Source organism: Ranitomeya variabilis, chromosome 2 (genome assembly GCF_051348905.1).
Source record: "Ranitomeya variabilis isolate aRanVar5 chromosome 2, aRanVar5.hap1, whole genome shotgun sequence".
NCBI classification, from domain to species: Eukaryota; Metazoa; Chordata; class Amphibia; order Anura; family Dendrobatidae; genus Ranitomeya; species Ranitomeya variabilis.
Genome location: NC_135233.1, coordinates 825,651,909 through 825,676,025, shown reverse-complemented (window position 1 = coordinate 825,676,025; position 24,117 = coordinate 825,651,909). Strand labels below are relative to the sequence as shown.

At 47.3% G+C, this 24,117-nt stretch overlaps 1 protein-coding gene across 7 annotated transcripts in view; it reads right to left on the bottom strand.

The window, feature by feature from the left end:
• The window catches only part of CILK1 (ciliogenesis associated kinase 1), a 72,623-nt gene that overhangs the window by 34,600 nt on the left and 13,906 nt on the right, over positions 1 to 24,117 (bottom strand). For all 7 annotated transcript variants that reach the window (XR_013221833.1, XM_077290034.1, XM_077290033.1 and 4 more), the window contains exons 6-10: positions 22,621 to 22,753; positions 21,752 to 21,923; positions 11,593 to 11,760; positions 9,503 to 9,808; positions 4,966 to 5,159 (exon numbers count right to left, since the gene is read on the bottom strand). Coding sequence is in view for 6 of the 7 variants with exons in the window: in XM_077290034.1 (XP_077146149.1) it covers positions 4,966 to 5,159; positions 9,503 to 9,808; positions 11,593 to 11,760; positions 21,752 to 21,923; positions 22,621 to 22,753 (973 nt within the window). In the remaining variant the exon portion in view is untranslated. The remainder of the gene's footprint in view (positions 1 to 4,965; positions 5,160 to 9,502; positions 9,809 to 11,592; positions 11,761 to 21,751; positions 21,924 to 22,620; positions 22,754 to 24,117) is intronic.

Sequence of the window (24,117 nt, the reverse complement as noted above, 5' to 3'; positions counted from 1 at the left end):
GCTCTTTTTCAGTGGTGATGCAGTGGGGGCTGCACGGACGCCACGGTGGAATAGTGCCTCTGCACAGCCGAGGGTGAAACCTGGTGGGCAGGGCAGATGTCCGTCAATAAAGGCCTGGCTGCAGAAGAGGATACTGGAGATAAAACACCAGTGCTCGTCTGTAAATCGGGGGGAGATCGGTGCCCGTGAAAGGGTTCCGTCGCCCATAAAGGTCAGCTCAGGCAGTGGCTTCCCACGTCGCAGGAGAGGATACGGAGAGGTGGAACTCCCGTGCTCGCCTGTTGTTGGTTCGGGGGAGATCGGGACATGAAAGAATCCATCGCCCCCTTCGTCCGGAATAACAAGGTTTAAATCCAGTGTGCCTCCTACGGACACTAAGCTTGAACTGGGTCTCTGGAAGCCAGCACGAGGGTGTATACTGCAGGGGAGGAGCTAACCTTTTTTGTCTCAACTTAGTGTCAGCCTCCTAATGACAGCAGCATAACACCCATGGTCCTGTGTCCCCCAATGTGGCGAAGGAGAAATTCTGTCTCTGTCCAAATATATATGGACTTAACTGTACAAGCACAATGACATTGCCGATGCAGTCACATAAATGAGTATGCCAGCAATTGAAGGCTGGAATTCTGCTACAAGGAACTAATTCCTACTGCTTCACTCCTTACATGCTGCAGTCAATTGTTAGGGTATGTTTCCACAGTCAGTAAAGGCTGCAGGTTTGACGCTGTGTTCATCCGCAGCGTCAAACCCGCAGCGGATAGATGTTACAGCATAGTGGATGGGATTTCATGAAATCCCATCTCCACTATGTGTGCACGGACGCCTCCGGCTTGGTAATGCATAACCAGACATGCGGCGTCTTTCCAGACTGCAGGATGTCTATTTATCTTGCGGAAAAGCTCCGTCTGCGCAAGATAAAGTCACCCATACAATGTAGAGGATGCAGTGATTCCGCATGGTTCAATGAACACATGCGGAATCACCACGCGTACAAAAGCCAGCAGCGCTTTGGACAGAGTGGACATGTGCTGCGTCCAAAGCGCTGCCAATACTGACAGTGGAAACATACCCTTAGAGCGGCATCTAAGAGGCTTGATAGAGGGAGGAGACTCCGTGCTCAGCTGACTCATGCGTCAGTCCACCACACACATATGCCGGAGACCAGGCTTACACAGTTGTGCTCAAAAGTTTACATACCCCAGCATAATTTTTGCTTTCTTGGGCTTTTTTGATCATAATGACAACCCAAAACATCCAAATTACTGATCAAACGTTCACATACCCTGGTGATTTTGGCCTGAGAATATGCACAGAAGTTGACACAAATGGGTTTGAATGGCTACTAAAGGTAACATCCTCACCTGTGACCTGTTTGCTTGTAATCAGTGTGTGCGTGCATAAAAGCGGAGTTTGTTTCTGGGATCCAGACACTCTTGCATCTTTCATCCAGCCACTGACATTTCTGGATTGTGAGTTGTGGGGAAAGCAAAAGAATGGTCAACGGATCTACAGGAAAAGGTAGTTGAACTGTATAAAACAGGAAAGGGATACAAAAAGATATCCAAGGAATTGATAATGCCAGTCAGCAGCGTTCAAACTGTGATTAACAAATGGAAAATCAGGGGCTCTGTAAAAATAAAACCACAGTCCGGTAGACCAACAAAGATGTGGTTCACAACTGCCAAGAAAATTGTTCGGGATGCAAAGAAAAACCCACAAACAACATCAGATGAAATACAGGACTCTCTGAAATATAGTGGTGTGGCTGTTTTAAGATGCACAATAAGGAGGCATTTGAAGAAAAATGGGCTGCATGGTTGAGTCGCCAGAAGAAAGCCATTACTGCGCAAATGCCACAAAGTATCTCGCCTACAATACGCAAAACAGCATAGAGACAAGCCTCAAAACTTCTGGAACAATGTAATTTGGAGTGAGGAGACCAAAATTTAACTTTGGCCACAACCATAAACGTTACATTTGGAGCAACAAGGCCTATGAGGAAAGGAACACCACTTCTACTGTAAAGCATGGAGGTGGATCGCTGATGTTTTGGGGATGTGTGAGATACAAATGTACAGGAAACATGGGGAATTTTGAAGGAAAATTGAAGGAAAGATTAATGCAGCACGTTATCAGCAAATACTGGAGGCAAATTTGCACTCATCAGCCAGCTGCGCATGGGACATACTTGGACGTTCCAACCTTACAACGATCCAAAAAAAAAAAACAAAAAAAAAAAACAAAACACAAGGCCAAGTCGACCTGTCATTGGCTACAGCAGAACAAAGTGAAGGTTCTGGAGTGGCCATCTCAGTCTCCTGACCCCAATATCATTGAGCCACGCTGGGGAGATCTCATGCACGCAGTTCATGCAAGACAGCCCAGGAATTTACAGGAAATGGAGGCTTTTTGCCAAGAAGAGTGGGCAGCTTTACCATCTGAGAAAATAAAGAACCCCATCCACAGCTACCATAAAAGACTTCAAGCTGTCATTGATAAAGGGGGCAATACACGGTATTAAGAAATGGGTATGTAAACTTTTGATCAGGGTCATTTGGATGTTTTGAGAAAACACAGTAATTTGACATAAATGGCTTCACCCAACCACTAACCATGAGTGTAGAAAAAGTTTTGGTGTTATTCATATTCTCTGAAAAGAAAACAAGAAAGCAAAAATTCTGCAAGGGTATGTAAACTTTTGAGCACAACTGTATTTAGATTACCGTATATACTCGAGTATAAGCCGACCCGAGTATAAGCCGACCCGCCTAATTTTGCCACAAAAAACTGGGAAAACTTATTGACTCGAGTATAAGCCTAGGGTGGAAAATGCAGCAGGTACCAGTGAATTTCAAAATTAAAAATAGATACTCCATACCATTCATTATGGCCCCATAGATGCTCCACATAAAGCTGTGCCACATATAATGCTCTGCACCGTTCATTATGGCCCCATAGATGCTCCACATAAAGCTGTGCCATATATACAATGCTCTGCACCGTTGCCCCATAGCTGTGCCATATATATAATGCTCTGCACCGTTGCCCCATAGCTGTGCCATATATATAATGCTCTGCACCGTTGCCCCATAGCTGTGCCATATAGTGCTCTGCACCGTTGCCCCATAACTGTGCCATATAGTGCTCTGCACCGTTGCCCCATAGCTGTGCCATATAGTGCTCTGCACCATTATTGCCCCATAGCTGTGCCATATAGTGCTCTGCACCGTCCATTATTGCCCCATAGCTGTGCCATATAGTGCTCTGCACCGTTGCCCCATAGCTGTGCCATATAGTGCTCTGCACCATTATTGCCCCATAGCTGTGCCATATAGTGCTCTGCACCGTCCATTATTGCCCCATAGCTGTGCCATATAGTGCTCTGCACCGTCCATTATTGCCCCATAGCTGTGCCATATAGTGCTCTGCACCGTTGCCCCATAACTGTGCCATATAGTGCTCTGCACCGTTGCCCCATAGCTGTGCCATATAGTGCTCTGCACCGTTGCCCCATAGCTGTGCCATATAGTGCTCTGCACCGTTGCCCCATAGCTGTGCCATATAGTGCTCTGCACCGTTGCCCCATAGCTGTGCCATATAGTGCTCTGCACCGTTGCCCCATAGCTGTGCCATATAGTGCTCTGCACCGTTGCCCCATAGCTGTGCCATATAGTGCTCTGCACCGTTGCCCCATAGCTGTGCCATATAGTGCTCTGCACCGTTGCCCCATAGCTGTGCCATATAGTGCTCTGCACCGTTGCCCCATAGCTGTGCCATATAGTGCTCTGCACCGTTGCCCCATAGCTGTGCCATATAGTGCTCTGCACCGTTGCCCCATAGCTGTGCCATATAGTGCTCTGCACCGTTGCCCCATAGCTGTGCCATATAGTGCTCTGCACCGTCCATTATTGCCCCATAGCTGTTGCTGCTGCTGCAATAATAAAAAAAAAAAAAAAAAAAAAAAACATGCTCACCTGTCTTGCTTGCAGCTCCTCGGCGCCATCTTCCCGGCGTCTCTCCGCACTGACTGATCAGGCAGAGGGCGCCGCGCACACTATATGAGTCATCGCGCCCTCTGCCTGAACAGTCAGAGCGGAGAGACGCCGGGAAGATGGCGCGACGCCCGGCGTGTGGAACGAGGAGAGGTGAATATGAGATACTTACCTGCTCCCGGCGTCCCGCTCCTTCCCCCGGACAGCTGGTCTTCGGTGCCGCAGCCTCTTCCTCTATCAGCGGTCACCGGGCACCGCTGATTAGAGAAATGAATACGCGGCTCCGCCCCTATGGGGGGGTGGAGCCACCTATTCATTTCTCTAATGAGCGGTCCCACGTGACCGCTCAGGGGAAGAGGCTGCGGCACCCGGAGACCGTGGGACGGGCAGGGGGAGCGACAGGATCGCTGGGACTAGGTGAGTATATGACAGTGCTCACCCGCCGACCCCACCACCGATCATGACTCGAGTATAAGCCGAGAGGGACACTTTCAGCCCAAAAATTTGGGCTGAAAATCTCGGCTTATACTCGAGTATATACGGTACTTAGCAGTGTAAGATCATTTAAGCAAAAAGCATTTCACTATTTATTTATATCACACATGGATGATTCTATTAACTAGGTTCCGCCTCAGTTTTAATATTCTGATATTCATTTTTATAAATTGTTTAGTTAGGCACAACGAGTTCATGACAGCTGAAGGCTGAACTTTGTAGACGTTCACCAAAAATACTTCACAATCATCCAGTCATTTGTCAGAATATCTGCAAGCTGAAAAATTAGATCTTGTAATAGAGGAGGACTGCAGCATACACCATTATACAATAAATACATATCACAATAAAATGAATTGGAAAGGAAGGAAAAAAAACATAGTTCAAAATAAACTTGTACTAACAATCCAAAAGAAGACTGGTCTAATAAAAGAATGAGAAAGCAAAAAAAAACAAAACAAAAAACAAACCTGTTTACCTACAAAGGCCATCACCGACTTGTTTATGTCTGTCATTCTTTGCTTCCGTTCTAGTATTGGAAGAGTCTATATTCAGATCTTGCAAGTCTTCCCACTCATCTGAACTCTTGACCGTTTTCGTTATGTATCCCCATCGTCGTCTACTTTTTGTGTTTAGGTTCAAAGTACTATTCTCCAAGTTAGAGGAGACTTTCTGAAATTATGAATATAAATACATGCAAAGGGGTCACCAAATGCCGATATAGGACAGAGGTTTTTGAAGAATGAAGATTCTGAAAGCTACATATGCCATCTAGACGTCATTTCATTGTGCTGCTGCTGAGACTTTGTGCATAGGAGACAGGAGCAGAGCAAGGCAAGTATGTTTTGTTTATTTTTCATGTGTATGGGATATTTTTATGTATAGAGAGAGGCTATGTGAAGCTCATACTGTATACAGGGGGCTATGTTGGGGCTCGTTGTATAGAAGAGGATATGGGGGCGGTGTGTGGACTAATACGGTATATAGGAGGATGTCAAAACATTTATGCTCAGTATTAAGTGATAATTATTTATATTAATTGTAATCAATAGCCTGAAATTATTATTAGCATTATTAGTTTGGCTCTCCAACAACAGTCATTATCTCCCATGTGGCCCCTCTGGAAAATGAATTGCCCACTCCTGCTCTAGCGCAAATATACATTGTATATAAAATTGTAAGGGAAATAAAAACATAGAATACATATATGCAATATAGTAGTCTGAAAAAAACAAAAAACCCAATAGAGGTCCACCAGCTTACAAATAAAGAACTAAACATTCACTAATGTTACCCACAAACATATTCAATATACAGTGGGGAAAAGTAGTATTTAATACATTGCCAAATGTTGCAAGTTTTCCCACTACAAAGAATGGAGAGGTCTGTAATTTCTATCGTAGGTACACTTCAACTGTGAGACAGAATCTAAAAATAAAAAGCAGAAAATCACATTGTATGATTTCTACATAATTAATTTGCATTTTATTTCAGGAAGTATTTGATACAATAAATAGAACTTAAAAATTGGCACAGAATCCTTAGTTTGCAATTCCAGAGGTCAGATGTTTCCTGTAGTTCTTGATCCAGTTTGCACACACTGCAGCAGGGATTTTGGCCCACTCCTCCATACAAATCTTCTGCAGATCTTTCAGGTTTTGGGGCTGTCGCTGGGCAACAATGAGTTCAGCTCCCAAAGATTTTTCTATTGGGTTCAGGTCTGCAGACTGCTTAGGACACTTCAGGACCTTGAAATGTTTCTTATGGAGCCACTCCTTAGTTGCCCTGGTTGTGTGTTTTGGGCCATTGTCATGCTGGAAAACCCAGCCATGACCCATCTTCAATGCTCTTACTGAGTGAAGGAGGCCTTTGGCCAAAATCTTGCAATACATGACCCTATCCATTCTCTCTTCAATATGCTACAGTTGTCCTGTCACCTTTGCAGAAAAGCATCACCAAAGTAGGTTTCCCTCACCATGCTTTATGGTTGGGAGTGTTCTTTGGGTTGTACTCATCCTTCCTCCAAATATGGTGAGTGGCATGGATACCAATAATTTCTATTTTGGTCTCATCTGACCGCATGAACTTCTCCAAACCCTCTTCTGGATCATCCAGATGGTCATCAGCCAACTTCAAATGGGCCTGAACATGTGCTGGCATGAGCAGAAGGACTTTGCATGCCTTGCAGAATTTTAATTCATGATGGTGTAATGTGGTACTAACGGTAACGTTTTGAGACTGTGGTCCCAGCCCTATTCGGGTCTTGACCAGGTCCTCCTGTCTTGATCTGGAAAGATTCTTGACCTCACCTTTCTCAAAATCATCCTTACCCCACAAGGCGAGATCTTGCATGGAGCCCCAGACCGAGGAAGATTGACAGTCACCTTGTGCTTTTTCTGTTTCCTGATAATGGTGCCAACAATTGTTGCCATGTCAAAACACTGCTTACCTATTATAGTGTAGCCCATCCCAGCCTTCTGCAGGTCTACAATTTTATCCATGGTGTCCATAGACAGCTCTTTGGTATTGACCATGGTGAAGAGGTTGGAATGTGAGTGATTGATTGATGTGTGTGGACAGGTGTCTTTTATATAGGTAAAGCGTGCCATTAACCCATTCCCGACGTTGGGCGTAATAATACGCCTGCATCGGAATCCCTCCCTTTGATGTGGGCTCTGGCGCCGAGCCCACATCTTTTCCTGCACATGTCAGCTATTTCGAACAGCTGTCATTTGCCTGTAATAACCGCAGGTGGAATCGCGATCCACCTGTAGCTGTTAACCTGTTAAATGTCGCTGTCAATCTGACAGCGGCATTTAACTCGCGCTTACCGGAAGCGCGTCTGAAATCACGCTCATCGGTGACCAAGCCACGTGATCACGGGTCATCGATGGGTCGGCATGTCAACAAGAGGTCTGAAGCAGCCCTCTATGGTTGTCATTGCCGGATTGCTATGAGCACCGCCAGTGGTCGGCACTCCTAGCAAGTGAGCATTTCTGCTACACACATACGAACTCATCATAGCCTGTGTATAGAAGAGGCAATCAGACAACTGCAGCTTCTAGTCTCCCATGGAGACTATTGAAGCATGTTAAAAAAAAAAAAAAAAAGTTTTAAGAAATATAAAAAGTTCAAATCACCCCCCTTTTGCCCCATTCAAAATAAAACCATAATAAATGAAAACATCAAATATACACATTTGGTATCGCCGCGTTCAGAATCGCCAGATCAATATATTTAAAAAAAAAAAAAAAAAATGAATCCGATCGCTGAACAACGTAACGAGAAAAAAAAAAATTAAACAGGATTAAGATTTTTTTTTTGGTTGTCGCAATAACGAGCGATCAAACTATTGTATCTACACTAAAATGGTATCAATAAAAAAAGGTCTGCTTAGTGTGCAAAAAATAAGCTCTTGCCCAGCTCCAAATCACGAAAAAGACGCTACAGGTCTCGGAAAATGGCCTTTTTTTTTTTTTTTTTTTTTTTTACCACATTAATAAAAAAAAGAACCTAGACATGTTTGGTGTCTATGAACTAATTAATGACCTGGAGAATCATAATGGCAGGTCAGTTTTAGCATTTAGTGAACATGGCAAAAAAAAAAAAACCAACACACCCAAACTGTTACATTGCATTTTTTTTTTGCAATTTCACTGCACTTGGAATGTTCTCGTTTTCCAGTACACGATATGTTAAAACCAATGGTGTTGTTCAAAAGTACAACTAAGGCTACGTTCACAACGCAAATGTAAACACATGCACAACGCAGCGTTTTGTGACGCATGTGTCCACTTTTGCATGGTTTTGGGCGCAGAAAAAACTGCAACTTGCTGCATCCTCTGCGCCCTGACGCATGCACCACAGTGACGCATGTGTCACAAAACGCAAGTGCAACGCATGTCCATGCGCCCCCATGTTAAATATAGGGGCGCATGACGCATGCGGCGACGCTGCAGCGCCCGACGCTGCGGCGCAGAACGCTAATGTGAACGTAGCCTAATCCAGCAAAAAGCCGCCACATGGCCATTTTGACTGAAAAAAAAAAAAAAAAAAAAAAAAGTTATGAGCCTTATGTGATTTTCTGTTTATTTTTAGATTCTGTCTCACAGTTGAAGTGCAAAATTGAAATCGGTAGTGTATCAAATACTTATTTTCCCCACTGTATACGTTTGACAGCCAAAATAATGGCACAACTGTGGCTCTCGTCCACCATCCTGCTAGAAATTCCTCTGAATGCAACTTCACAGACAGAAGAATTACATGGGAACCTTCTTTTAAATTAAATATATTATTATTACAGCACTTAAAAGATAGTCCTCACCCTTACCTAGTCCTGCACTGGTTCACGGATGCTGCTGTGGTCTCTGTTTTTTGGCTGTAGTGGTGACGTCATGAATACAGCATTTAACACCATTGCAACCAATCACTCCGCTCTGCGGTACTCCTGACACCAACAGCATAAGCTGCGGAGCTCAGTAACTGGCTGCAGTGTTAATATGTGCTGCAGTTGTGACATCACCGTGGCAGCCAAAAAAAGCGGCCACAGCAGCAGTGGTGAAGGCGAGTACTGCGTTTGTTTTTTGTTTGTTTTTTAAGTATCCAATCGTTGGGAAATTACTTTTTTGAAAGCAGGAAACCACTTTAAAGGAGCTGTGTGGGACCATAATATTCATGGCCTAGCCTTACCAAAGGTCATCAATATAAGATTTTTTGGGCCATCACCCACATCCATCAGCTCCTGCAGGTCAAAAACAGCTGGATATACATGGTGTACAGTGTCAGAAGGCCACTGTAACTGTAAACTGTAGTGGCCGCTCTTGGGTACTACTATATGCAAGTCCCCAACGAAGTCAGTGGTAGAGGAGCTACAGTATCTGAGAACAGCCACTACAAAGTGTACAGAGCTGTGCTCTTCTGACTGTAGCCATGACAAAACTGCTAATTGCTCATTTTTGGAGGGGGTGCCAAATCGCCACTGATCTGATATTAGAAGAGCAGAAGAGGATACTCACAAGAGGAGCAGCTCTTCGGCTGAGTTCAGGCAGACGTGAGTGGCTTATGGAGTCTTCACTGGAGTCATCCACAGAATCCACTGTAGATGGGCAACCTTTCAAACTGAGCGCATTTGCCTGGTTTTGCTGGAGGGTTCGTGATGAAAGTCGGGATTGATATTTGGGTGGTGGTTGAGGAGGAGGAACAGGTTTGGTGTGTAATGGAATCGGCTTTTCTTGACAATCTTTCATTGGCTTTGTTAACTCTTGAATTCTTTGAGGTGTACCAAGAGCTTGACCAACAAGAAAGTAAGGGTGCCTTAAAGCCTGAAAAAAAGATTGTGGAATTCATAGGAAACCAGTAGAGCCAATCTTCTGTCTCACGCCAGACCGATTTTTACACTGACACTCTACATTAAGCTGTTGTATACATTCTCATGTAGTCTACCTCGGCATGGCGTCTGAGCCCAGTGATTGGCTGCGGCAGTCGCACACTGTAGAGGCAATATCACCTGTGCAGTAAAGTCAACAAAACATGGGTGGTGAGGAGCAGGGAAGCGACGTTCGGCCGGGGTCACACTTGCGAGTGTGATGCGAGAAACACGTGCGAGTCTCACTTATCAATACCCGGCACTGCCGCCGGCACTCGGGACCGGAGCGGTCAGATACATAGAAATACAGTCGCATGCTCCGGCATGAGTGCCGGGTATTGATGCGCGAGTTTCTCGCATCACTCGCAAGTGTGACCCCGGCCTTAGAGTGGCTGTCAGTCAGCAAGGCAGATTTTGTTACTTTCTTTCAAGCAGTTCAAGTCTTTGGGCCATTGATATGTGAGAAATCCCATGAAATTTAACCCATCACCTCCAAAAACACTATTTATCTACACATGGTGACAATCTGCAGTGGCTACATGGGAGAAAATTAAAAAAAAGAGACTGTCAGCACAGAATGAGTGTTTAGACACAGTACAGGCGCTTGATGTATCATGGCGGGGACAATCATTTGTATACACCTCCCCATCTGCTTGGTTTCCCTCAATCTACACCCCCTTTTTTAGATTGACAGCTCTGGCTTCATAGATCTTTAGAAGGGTGGAGATAGATGGAAACCAAGCAGGTGAGAAGGTGTATATAAATGATTGCCCACACCATGAAGCACCGAACGCCGGTACGGTGTTTGATCAGTTGACTGCTGCAGCCTGCAACTTCTGAGCAGACAACGCAAGTGAGTGAGAACCTGGAAGCAGAACATGCTGCCTGAAAATAAATAAATATTTCACATTAAATGAGTGAGAATATTAAATATGATGCAAGGAAGGCTTATAATAATAATATTTAAAATAAATTAAAAATTAAACAACCACCAACACAAGAAATGTTGCTCTGTCTAGATCAGAACGGCTATGAATTTCATAAATCAAATGACAGTTAAAACATTTAGGGTTTTTTATGCTAACTGATTAGTTGTGGGAGCAATATTTTCACCGAAGCAGTCTCCCCACTAATTAGGTTATCCCAGTACTGTGGGTGGAGTCAGCACTGACTCTCAGCAAGTCTCCACCTCCCTGACCATACACAGTACACACCCCGCCTTCACGGTGCACTGAGCATGCTCAAGGAGGGAGCAGTGACGCATTAGCCGTTACCACCAGCTCTCGCGGCCGGTTGGGTCGTACTTCACTGTGGCCTCCCTGGACATTGGCAGTGCACCTGAAGCCTGTCTGTGTACCCATGGCTCACAGAGATCTGTAGAGTGCCAGCAGTGATGCCACTCCGGCAAATCATGTTGTTATTCATGCCTTTGGGCGTGATAACATTATTCATTTCACTAATTATCTGCGGGGGGGGCGGGGAAACAAAATAAGAAAAACACCCCCATGACTACTCAACCACTAGCAAGCATAATACCACCACAGTTATAAAATGGTTTCTCATCATATGCAGTAATCAAAAAGACTTAAAAAATGTTAGAAAGGGTATAAAGATAGCAGTACATATATGGCAGCGATTTGGGGGGAACTGTCAGGTTCCCTTTAACTATTATGAGAAAAATCAATTAGTAGCAACTACTAAATAACTATCATTTTTCAAAATCTTTTTCACAGCTTATACCTTGCTTGCCGTTGGTCTTTTTTTAGGGTCCCACTGTAACATATCTCGCATGATCTGAATCCCGTCACTACTTGCATTAGGAATTAATGTTTTTAGATTATTTGGTACACAATGTGGCCAGCGAAAATTCATCGCACTGGCAAGCTGGTAGCCTTCAGGCCAGTCATTCTGGAGAAAAAGAAAAAAGAAAAATGAATAAAAAGGAATTATTACAAACGCAAGGTGAATGGAAAGAAAATGGAGGAGTTGCCCATAGCAACCAGATCGCGTAAGAAGCACGATGGCTTTAGAACTAATCTTGATTCACTTCCTACACTCCCAAATTTCAGACCAAAGAACATTTCTGTTCATGAAAAAGGCGCCTGTTACGCTACCCATGCAGTGCGATCTGCGCTTTGATGGAAAAGATTCAATGTAAGGAGTATTTTCTTCATTGATATCCCTGGTGTCTGCACACGAGTCCCCTACTAGTGACTGACAGCCAGCTGTGCATGCACAGTCATGCAGGGAAGACTCAAAAGTTATTTTTCATTTGCTTCTTAAATGTCACAATAAGCAACTTTCTAAGTAGTCTATCATTTTGCTGCTGTAGAGAGGTCTGTAAATCATATAACTAGCGGAGTGCTTTACAAAAGTGTTACAAATGGAGAGAGTGTTTGTTCCGCTTCTGTAAACACTACTCTTTTGAAGAGTTTCTTGAAGTGTATTTTTTTTTCCCTGGAAAAATGTTCGCAGCCTTTTGATTTGATGTGTAAAATATTGAGTTGATTCCAACAACAGTCTGCCACAAGACTGACAATCTTGTCCCCCCCCACCAAGAGTTTATCAAAAGGCCCCGTCTCACATAGCGAGATCGCTAGCGAGATCGCTGCTGAGTCACAAGTTTTGTGACGCAACAGCGACCTCAGTAGCGATCTCGCTATGTGTGACACGTACCAGCGATCAGGCCCCTGCTGGGAGATCGCTGGTCGTGTCGGAATGGCCTGGACCTTTTTTTGGTCGTTGAGGTCCCGCTGACATCGCTGAATCGGTGTGTGACACCGATCCAGCGATGTCTTCACTGGTAACCAGGGTAAACATCGGGTTACTAAGCGCAGGGCCGCGCTTAGTAACCCGATGTTTACCCTGGTTACCAAAAAAAACAAACAGTACATACTCACCATCTGATGTCCGTCAGGTCCCTTGCCGTCTGCTTCCTGCTCTGACTGTCTGCCGGCCGTACAGTGAGCACAGCACAGCAGTGACGTCACCGCTGCGCTCTGCTCTCAGTGTACGGCGGCACTGTCAGAGCGGGAAGCAGACGGCAAGGGACCTGACGGACATCAGATGGTGAGTATGTACTGTTTGTTTTTTTTGGTAACCAGGGTAAACATCGGGTTACTAAGCGCGGCCCTGCGCTTAGTAACCCGATGTTTATCCTGGTTACCCGGGTGCTGCAGGGGGACTTCGGCATCGTTGAAGACAGTTTCAACGATGCCGAAGTCGTTCCCCTGATCGTTGGTCGCTGGAGAGAGCTGTCTGTGTGACAGCTCCCCAGCGACCACACAACGACTTACCAACGATCACGGCCAGGTCGTATCGCTGGTCGTTTATCGTTGGTAAATCGCTATGTGAGACGGGGCCCAAAGTCTGAAGACAAACAAAACCAACAACACACAAACAGAAAAGAAGAGCAGGGGTGGGCAATTAATTTTCCGTAGGGGCCATATGAGAAACCGGGACTGTTGTTGAAGGATGAAACAAAATTTATTCTGCTCAATATTTACATATTAATTATGTTATATTAATATAAATTATTGCATATACTCGAGTATAAGCTGAGATTTTCAGCCCATTTTTTTAGGCTGAAAGTGCCTCTCTCGGCTTATACTCGAATCATTGTCCCAGGGGGAGCAGCAGCTGTCCTCCATAGTCACCTGCTCCTGGCGTGTCTCTGCATGTCCCTGCTTCTCCGGCAAAGGGCAGCTCTTCCTGTGTGCAGCGGTTACATGGTACCGCACATTAAAGTAATGAATATGGACAAAACTCCACTCCCATAGGCGTGGAGCGCATATTCATTACTGTAATGAGCGGTACAAGGGACCACTGAACGTAGGAACAAGCTGCCAGGACCCAGAGACCATCTGTCAGTGAGAAGCTGCCAGGGACCGCGCTGGGAGCAGCTGAGTATGACAGGGGAGGATGAGTATTCCGATATTCACCTGTCCCCGTTCCACCGCCAGGCGCCGCTCTGTCTTCCGCATTCTCTGGCTGTGACGTTCAGGTTAGAGGGTGATGACGTGTTTAGTGTGTGCGCCGCCCACTGCCTGAACAGTCACTGCAGAGAGCCGGAAGACAGCAGCGCGCAGCGGTGGAACGGGGACAGGTGAATATCGCAAGTGCCAGTGTCCCCGCCTGCTCAGGACAAGAGGGGAGTATGTAATTTTTTTTTTTTTTTTTTAAATCGCAGCAGCAGCATATGGGGCAAATGTTTCTATGGAGCATCTTATTGGGCCATAATCAACCTTTACACAGCATTACATGGGGGCACATTTTCTATGGAGCACCTTATGGGGCCATAATCAACCTTTGTGCAGCTTTTTATGGGGCAAATGTTTCTATGGAGCATCTTATGGGGCCATAATCAACCTTTGTGCAGCATTATATGGGGCATATTTTTGTATGAAGCATCTTATGCGGCCCATCATAAACTGTATGGAGCATTATATGGGGCTCCTTATTCAATATGGATATTCAAAAACACTTATCCTACTGATGTCTCAATTTTGCTTTTATTGGTACCTATTTTTTTAATTTTTTTACATTTCCCACCCTAGGCTTATACTCGAGTCATTAAGTTTTCCCAGTTTTTTGTGGCAAAATAAGGGGTCTCTGCTTATACTCGGGTTGGCTTATACGGTATATAGTATTACCGTACTTAATATTGAGCAGAATTAAGTATGCTGACATCTCACTATCTACCTTTTAAGCCTGCACACAGCCCCGCCCAGCAGGAGACCCCCCCCCATAGCATCCCCATGCCCAGCAGGAGACCCCAATAGCATCCCCGTGCCCAGCAGGAGACCCCCATAGCATCAGGCCACGGTTTTCAGCCCTTCGGCTGTCTTGGTCTGTGGGACGGACTGGAACAGCCACGGGGCTGGATTTGGTTTGCGGGCTGCACTTTGCCTAGGTCTGGCAAAGAGGATTGTGAAAGGGACAGCAAGCCTTTCAAGCATTTTTGAGGCTCCAAAAAAAACAAAAAACAAAACAGTGAACAAATAGCCTTAGAAATGGCAGGAGAGTGTAGGAGGGAGTGGAAGGGAGATCTAAACAGATCTCGCAGTGTAGAGAAGACAGTATTCCAGTGTCAGGAAAGGCAGAGAAACCAAAGTCTTGGAAAGGATGAGTGAAAGCGCATGAAAAGGAAAAAGAGTGCAGAATACAAACTCTGCAGATATGAGCTAATGACAGCCGGACCCGGGGTACACAAACCCAACATCCAGCCTAAATTACTAGAAGACACTACCACAAGACCAATCCTGAAATTTGGACTGGGCTGCAAGATGCAGATTAGGGGCCTCTGAAAATGACTGAAGAAATGAAGGTTGTAAACTAAACCTTTCAGATTACCTTGAGTTAATAAAATTGCACTAACATGTAAAAGGAGATTTTTGTGTACTCACCGTAAAATCTTTCTCTTAGCCTCTAATTGGGGGACACAGGACCATGGGTGTTATGCTGCTGTCCACTAGGAGGCGACACTATGCATAATCTGAAAAAGATTAACTGTGGCTCCTCCTATGCAGTATACACCCCTGGATGGCATCAGCCTTCTCCAGTTTTGTGCAAAAGCAGTAGGAGGAACGTAACATGAATAACATAAATATGCCTGTAAGAAGGCAACTATGTACGAGCTCAAGAAACAATATGAGAACTCAACAGTTACAACAGCCCGGAAAGGGCAACAGGGTGGGAGCTGTGTCCCCCAATTAGAGGCTAAGAGAAAGAGATTTTACGGTGAGTACACAAAAATCTCCTTTACTCTGTCGCCTCATTGGGGGACACAGGACCATGGGACGTCCTAAAGCAGTCCCTGGGTGGGAAGCAATGGACGAATATTGTGCAGACAGGCCCGTACACTTAGGGCACCGCCGCCTGCAGGACACGTCTACCCAGGCTCGCGTCCGCTGAGGACTGGGTATGAACCCTGTAGTGTTTAGTAAACGTGTGTAAGCTAGTCCAAGTGGCCGCCTTACACACTTGTTGTGCCGAAGCCTGGTGCCGAATGGCCCAGGAGGCCCCTACCGCCCGTGTAGAGTGTGCCGTAATACCGGCTGGAAGAGGAGAATTCTTAAGGCGGTACGCCTCTTGTATGGTGGATTTGATCCACCTGGCAAGAGTAGCTTTGGAAGCTGGCATACCCTTATGGCCGCCTTCCGGAAGGAGGAAAAGGGAATCAGACCTCCGGAAGGACGCAGTCCTAGACACGTATATACGCAAAGCCCTGACAAGGTCAAGCGTATGCAGAGCCTTCTCCACTCTATGAACCGGAACCGGACAAAGGGATGGTAGTGAAATTTCCTCATTGAGGTGGAAGTCGGACACAACCTTCGGGAGGAAGGATGGGACCGTACGAAGAACTACCTTGTCCTGGTGAAATGCCAGGAAAGGCCGTCTGCAGGAGAGTGCTGTCAGTTCAGACACCCTGCGTAGCGAGGTGATTGCCACCAGGAAAACCACCTTCTGGGAAAGAAGGCGGAGCAGGACCTCCTTAAGAGGTTCGAAGGGTGGTTCCTGCAATGCTGTCAGGACCAGGTTGAGGTCCCACGTTTCTAGTGGTCGTTTGTAGGGGGGAACCAATCGGGAAACCCCCTGAAGGAAAGTCCTTACTTGCGGCTTGGTAGCAATGCGCTTTTGGAAAAGCACTGAGAGGGCTGACACCTGGCTCTTAAGCGAGCCCAATGACAGCCTGGCCTCCAGACCCGATTGGAGAAAACCAAGTACTTTGGGTATGGAATAAGGGAGTGGGATCTGGCCACGAGATTCGCACCAGGTAAAGAAAGCTTTCCAGGTACGGTAATAAATCTTGGCAGAGGCTGGTTTCCGTGCTCTGATCATGGTTCCAATGACATCTGCCGAGAGCCCTGCCTGGGTTAGAACCCAGGTCTCAAGGGCCACGCCGTCAAATTGAGAGCCCCCGAGTTCTGGTGGTAGAACGGCCCTTGTGATAGAAGATCGTGGCGGTCGGGGAGACGCCAAGGGGCGTCTGCTGTGAGTTGTACGATGTCGGCGTACCATGTGCATCTGGGCCAGTCCGGTGCAATGAGGATGGTTGGAACTCCCTCTTGTTTGATCTTCCTCACCACTCTGGATATCAGGGGGGAGAGGTGGAAAAATGTACAGAAGCTGGAACTGGGTCCAGTCCTGAACCAGAGCGTCTGCTCCGAGCGACCGCGGATCGTGTGTTCTGGCAATGAAGTTGGGGACCTTGGCATTGAAATGGGATGCCATTAGGTCCACATCCGGGGTCCCCCAGCGGAGACAGATCTGTTGAAAAATTTCGGGATGGAGAGACCACTCTCCCGAGTCTATTCCTTGTCGGCTGAGGAAGTCTGCTTCCCAGTTGTCCACACCCGGAATGTGGACCGCCGAAAGAACCGACCCTGTGTCCTCCGCCCAGCGGATGATATGTGACACTTCCCACATCGCCTGGGTACTGCGGGTCCCCCTTTGATGATTCACATATGCCACAGCCGTGGCATTGTCCGACTGTATCCTGATGTGAGAGGCTGCCAGTAAGTGATGGAAGGCCCTCAATGCCAGTAGGATGGCACGAATTTCCAGGATGTTGATGGGCATGGTCGCTTCCGCTGGGGACCACTTGCCCTGTGCCCTGTGGTGTAGGTGCACCGCACCCCAACCCGTCAGGCTCGCGTCGGTGGTCAGGACCTTCCATTGACCTGAGAGAAAGGATTTCCCCTTTGCTAGCGAGGTTGGCTTGAGCCACCAGTGCAGGGACCTCCTGGTTGATGACGTTAGCTGGAACTCCCTGTCGAGAGAAAAGGGATTCCTGTCCCAGGACTTGAGAATGGCTAGTTGGAGAGGTCTGAGGTGAAACTGGGCAAATGGGACAGCTTCTATTGCCGCTGCCATCTTGCCGAGGACTCTCATGGCAAACCGGAGAGATCGAGGGGGTTTGCGGAGGAGGGTGCGAACTGCTAGTCGGAGAGCCAGTGCCTTGTCCTTGGGAAGGAGCACTAGACCCCTGGAGGTGTTGAATAACATTCCTAGGAAGGTCAGGGACTGACTCGGGGTTGGTGATGACTTTTGTAGGTTGATTAACCAGCCCATGCGACTGAGAGTATCGGTTGTGATTGAGACGCTGAGCTCGCAGTCCTTGAAGGTGGGAGCCTTGATGAGTAGATCGTCCAGGTATGGAACGACTATTATGCCTCTGGAGTGCAGGACGTCCATGGTGGCTGCCATGACCTTGGTGAACACTCTGGGAGCCGTGGCGAGTCCAAAGGGGAGAGCCACGAATTGGTAGTGGTCCTGGCTATTGCGAACCTGAGAAACCTCTGATGGGCAGGTGCAATGGGTATATGCAGGTATGCGTCTTGTATGTCTATGGAGGCGAGATATTCTCCCTTCTCCATGGACGCAATGATGGACAGAAGGGACTCCATGCGGAAATGACGGACCCGTACATATTTGTTGAGCTGTTTTAGGTCTAGTATGGGCCGTACGCTGCCTCCTTTCTTGGGAACTACGAACAGATTGGAGTAGAACCCTCGGAAGCGGTCGGTCGTGGGTACCGGTACTATGACTCCTGATTGACAAAGCGAGGAGACCGCTTGGTGGTAGGCTCGAGCCTTGGCTGGCGGTTTTGGGGGGACAGAGAGGAAGAACCGGTCCGGTGGGTTGGAGGTGAAGTCTATTTTGTATCCGGAAGACACTAGTTCCGTGACCCACCTGTCTTCTGTAATAGGCAGCCAGACTTGATGAAAGAGCAAAAGTCGGCCGCCTACTGGTGTGGTGTCTTCCGGAGTCCGTGAGCCATGAGGAGGAGAAGGTCTGAGATTTTCCTCCTCTGGGCTTAGACTGGCCTGCTTTGGACTGCCAGGTCTTGTCCGACCTTTGCGTCGATCGTGAGTTGTCCCTGCGTGGGGAACGGTTACGATTTTGTACTGGACGCGAGACGGACCAGCCGGAGGAATTCCGAAAGGATCGGAATCGAGTTTGGTTACGCTTCTTGTAAGTGCGTTTAGGTTTCAGTTGGGGAAGAGAAGTACTCTTACCCCCTGTAGCGTTGGATATCATAGTGTCCAACTGTTCACCGAAAAGTCTCCCACTGAGGTAGGGGAGGTGCGTGAGGGACTTCTTTGAGGATGCGTCCGCTTTCCATTCCCGCAGCCAGAGGATATGCCGAATCGTGATGGCGTTTGATGCTATCCCCGCGACTCCCCTTGCTGAATCCAGAGCTGCATGGAGCATGTAATCTGCTACAACAGCAATTTGAACCGCTTGGTCCGACAGTTCAGGAGCGGATGCTTGGAAGGCTTGTAAATTGTTTGCCCAGGCCAGGATGGCCTTGGCAGCCCAAACTGAGGCGAACGCGGGAGCCAGGGATGCCCCTGCTGCCTCGAAAAATTGAACGAGCCATGCGTTCTACCTGCCGGTCTGCTGCGTCCCTTAGGGTTGAGCTATCTGGCAGTGAAAGGAGGGTCTGTGCTGCTAGCCTGGAGACTGGGGGATCCACTTCAGGTGGATCTGTCCATTCCTTGGTGTCCTTCTGTGGGAAGGGGTACCTCGCCTCCAGATATTTGCGATTAGCGAATTTTTTCTCAGGCTGTGAGAGCTGTTTTTTAAGGATCGCCTTAAACTCTGGGTGGTTAGAGAAAACCTTAGGCGGCTTCAGAGGTCCTTCAAAGGAAATCTGATGTTCTGGGGCCTCTGGTGGCGGATCAGAAATGTCCAGCACCCGATGGATGGACGATATTATGTCCTCAACTAGCGCTGTATTGCTAGGAGGGATTGGGATCAGGGACCCCTCCGTTTCTCTGTCTGAGTCAGAGTCGCAGATGCCTTCCGAATCCTGTGTATCACTGAGGCGTCCCCTGCTGGGTGAGCTGGGGAGGAGGCCTTCTCTGGTTGGGGATTGCGGAGATCTGCATTGTCTGTCCCTGGAATGGGACGGTCTAGATGACCTGGAGCAACGGTGTCTCTCCCTAGAGGGGGATGACCGTGTGCTATGGGATGACGCAGATGGACTTGATCTATGGATCCGCTGGCGTCGTGACCTACACGTGGATGTGCCAGGGTCATCTTGTTCCTGAGTCAAGCTCTCCCTTTGCTGGGTAACGGTCATAGCCGGGGCATGACCCTGCAGAGCCTGAAGCAATGTGGAAGTTAGGTTATCTATAGACTGCGTCATAGATTGCGATATCGGAGTAGCCCATTCCGGTGTGGCATTAGACACCGAGGCATTGGCAGGGGCTTCTTGAGGCTGTGACAGTAGTTTGTATACAGTTCTGACAATGCGGGTACGTGCTACTACTGGGGAGAGCGGTCCCGCAGGCTGTGCAGAATGCATAATAGCAGTTCTGCCTGGTTCTCTTAGACCTTGAGCCCGGCATAGTGCACAGAGTGCAGAAGTGCTGCCAGCAGATGGACCTTACAGGGGTAGAGAACCTACAGGGGAGCCTTATAGGTAATATGGATTCACAGCTGAGTAAAGATAACCCAGCTGTGATCTTACCCCACCAGTGTACCCCTAGGTCCAGCACCGAAAATCCACAGTCCTGTGCCCCCCGGAGACTGGCTGCCTGGTCCTGCAGACCGGGAGATGCAGGGTTAATCTGCAGCCGAAAATGGCTGCAGAGACAGAGGAGAGAGGAGGAGAAGGGGGCGGAGAGCTGGAAAAAGGCGGCAAGGCTATAAAAAACCCGCCCTTTCTGTCTCGATCCGCCCCTTGTATGACACTGTAGAGTGTCATATTTGTCATCCGGGGGGCGGGCCGGGGGCGGAGAGGAGGCTGCTGCTTTAGCTAGGCCGAAGCCGGGGCCTAAATTAGATGCCTGAGGCCCAGAAGGGCTCCAGGCCGGCGCGAAAGTCCGGGAGGGGGTCGGATCTGAACCGGACCCCTCCGGATTTGAAGGCAGGATGGCGGTGGGGCTATAAGCGGAAGGGGGAGCCCGACTGGGGTCCCCCTGAGGCAGTATAGAGCTGGTGCTGCCGCAGAGACAGGGACGCAGGAAGCCCTGTGTCTGTATGTGCCATGCCTGCCTGCACTCCCCCCGGCCCCAACAGGAGCCCGCAGCTGGGCTGGGGTCCCTGGATGCAGGCGCAGTGTGCTGGCCCATTGCTGGGAGCTGTAGGATGCTGCCTGTACAGGCCCTACCTGAGGTGTCTCAACCTAATACCCCCAGAGGGGGCTAGGGCGGGTGCTTTTGTCACACCTTCAGGGGCCTTTATCCTCGCCTCGACCTCAACCCAGAAACCAAAAGGAATTGGGGAAGGAGGGGGGTCTCGACTTCGAACCAACACCCGAGGGGTTGGGGAAGGAGCAGCATGGGGAATAGCCATCTCAACTTCAACTGGGCACCCCATAATAGGGGGCCGAGGAAGGAGCCATGCCGGGGGTCTCACAGGAGACCCTCTTTTCTTCATCTGTAATCCCGTCGGAAAACGGGAAACGGAGTAAAAATCTTTAGGTGTGCCTCCTTTGCGACACTAAGCAAAAACTGGAGAAGGCTGATGCCGTCCAGGGGTGTATACTGCACAGGAGGAGCCACAGTTAATCTTTTTCAGATTATGCATAGTGTCGCCTCCTAGTGGACAGCAGCATAACACCCATGGTCCTGTGTCCCCCAATGAGGCGACAGAGTAAAATCATTTTCCCATGTCAGTCAATTATGTCAAATTCTTCTTCTGTCCTTTGCGTGATGCGCTGTTCAGTGTGCTCACTGCCCTGCAGGGAATGAGCATTTTTGGGATAGATCGTTTGCAATGGATTACTGATACAGCCAGAACATAATCTTGACTAACTGTAAATAGGAATATGGCAAGCGATGCATCTACAATTGCATTGTAACCAAGACAATCCAGTGTCAGATTAAGAATACAAGGTGCAAAAGTACAAAGGACTCTGATCATCTAGATAATGTAGCCAGCTTACCTTCTTTGGTGTCCCTAGAACTTGGCAAATCCTGAATATTGTGTCTATTTCACTGGAGCCTGGAAAGAGAGGCCTTAGAGTGTAAATTTCAGCCATGATGCAGCCAACAGCCCAAATATCAATAGGGGAGCTATAGCTTGTCGATCTAAGAAGAACCTCTGGTGCTCTATACCTATGGATGAAAGCGATCATAAGTATATTTCACCTCAGTTGTACTAACCTGTGTGTATGGAAGGGGCACAGAAATTATATCTCCAAACTTTGAGACAACTGAATCATATTTAATAATGAGCTAAATAAGAAATCGGCAAATCACATTAGAAAAAATCTGCAACCGCCGGTTACCACCTGTAATCTTTGTTAGAAGAGATGCCATGATGTGGTGGTCTTTACTAGTGATGAGCGAACGTGTTCGGATAAGGTGTTATCTGAGGATGCTCATGTGCTAACTGATTGTCTTTGGGGTACTTGAAAAATATGTTCGAGTCCCTGCGACTGCATGACAGCCGAAAAACATGTAGTGATTGCCTAACAATCAGACAAACAATCCCTGCACGTGTTGTGGCTGTCGAACAGCTGTGAGACCTCAAACATATTATTCAATAACGTCGAAGACCCTTGATTAGCACACGACCATCCTCAGATAACACCTTACCCAAGGACGTACGCTCATCACCAGTCTCTCTGCTCCTGCTCTTGCCTGTCAAACTGCACCAGGCATAAGAGAGGCGGACATCAGTGCAGGGAATACTGTGTACGGGATCTCTCCTAGGAAGGAAATTACTAGACAGTTTAATAAATATTATATAGCAATGCTATAATGCTGGCTGTGAGCATTGTAGCACAGTTGCTGAATAATGTCTCCTTACCATCGAGTTGACACATAATCTGTGTAAGGTGGTCGGGATCTTGTTTCTCGAGCTAGTCCAAAATCAGCTATTTTCACAAGTTCTGGTCCCATGCAAAGGAGGTTTTCTGGTTTTAAGTCCCTGTGAAAAAACCCTAAAATTCCAAAAGGAGGACCCATATCAATATGATCAGATGTGAGAATATAATTTTATTTTTTGTAGTATAAACCAGACACTTTCTTAACCTAGTCAACCAGTGGTAAAAGGTAATCGGCACATCTCCATGAAATGAACTGCTTTATTACATGGCAGAAAGGGGTTAATATTTCTAAAGAGTAATTTTAGGGAAAATTAAACAAAGTCCATTGATTTGAATGGGCCTTGTGTGGTCAGTGTAACAGGTCAGGAGAGATCATGCGGAGCAAGAAAAGGTCTTTGTAACTTCTCTCCACTCTGGTCAAGAGAGGACGACTCTGAAAGGCAAATATCCTCTATTAACGCAGAATTCCATATGTGAAAAGGAGTTGGAGTATAATTCAGATTCCTCTACTCTACTGTGATGCCATTCTGTATAACTCCAAACTGCTGGCATGCCAGTCTGTGCGTTCTATGCCAGAAAGGAATGGTGCGTAAAGCGGTGAGAGGTACAGTTAAGAAGTAATGGTACACTCTATGGTCATCCATGAGATTCCCATATGTCAGCAGGATGGCGGTCTCCAGACCTTGGTGTGACAATCCAGTAAGAAGCAGGTGGACTTTATTTGTACCACTAACTTCATTGTGCTTTATGAAAGTAATTAAAGACTTCGCTGTTTCAACATCTCGTATAAACTACACTCACGACTTTCTCATGGTGCTAGCGGGCATCTCATCGAGGTCACTGCAGTTCAGCCTGGCTGGGAATGGAGCCTCAGTGACCGGAGGTAACCTCAATGACGTCACCGCCAGTCACTGACGCTGCGCTTGCAGCAGCTCAGTCACCAGTGGTTCTCAGCCTGGACGGTCACATCTCGGCACCGTCCAGGTTGAAAACGGTTTATCCCCCAGACACGGATTACGGCGTGGGACAGAACGACGGATAGGTGTGGGATATTGTTTTTTTTTCATTTTTGTTTTATTACAGAAGACGAGGGCTTCGGTGGAATTAGGCGAGGTAATGAGTATGGTTTAACCAAGATTACTAAAAAGGAGTCTGTCATTCTTGTATTGCTTTTTTTTTATTTTTGCTTTATTACAAGAGAAGGACGGCTTCGGTGGAATAGGCGTTAGGCGAGTATAACCGTTTGCTATTTTTAAATAAAAATGGAAAAGTGTGTTCCCATCAGCTGATACCAGTGACCGGAGGTAAACTTTATACCTCCGATCACAGCTGAGAGCTCACGCTGTCTTTTGACAGCGTGGGAACCACAGCTCTCTGACTGGCGGGGGTGGTTTCACTGCCGATCGGAAGCATGTTTGACGCGCTGTCAAACACTGTATGGTCAGGCCCCTTATTCAAGTGAATGGGGTTCGGGTCCG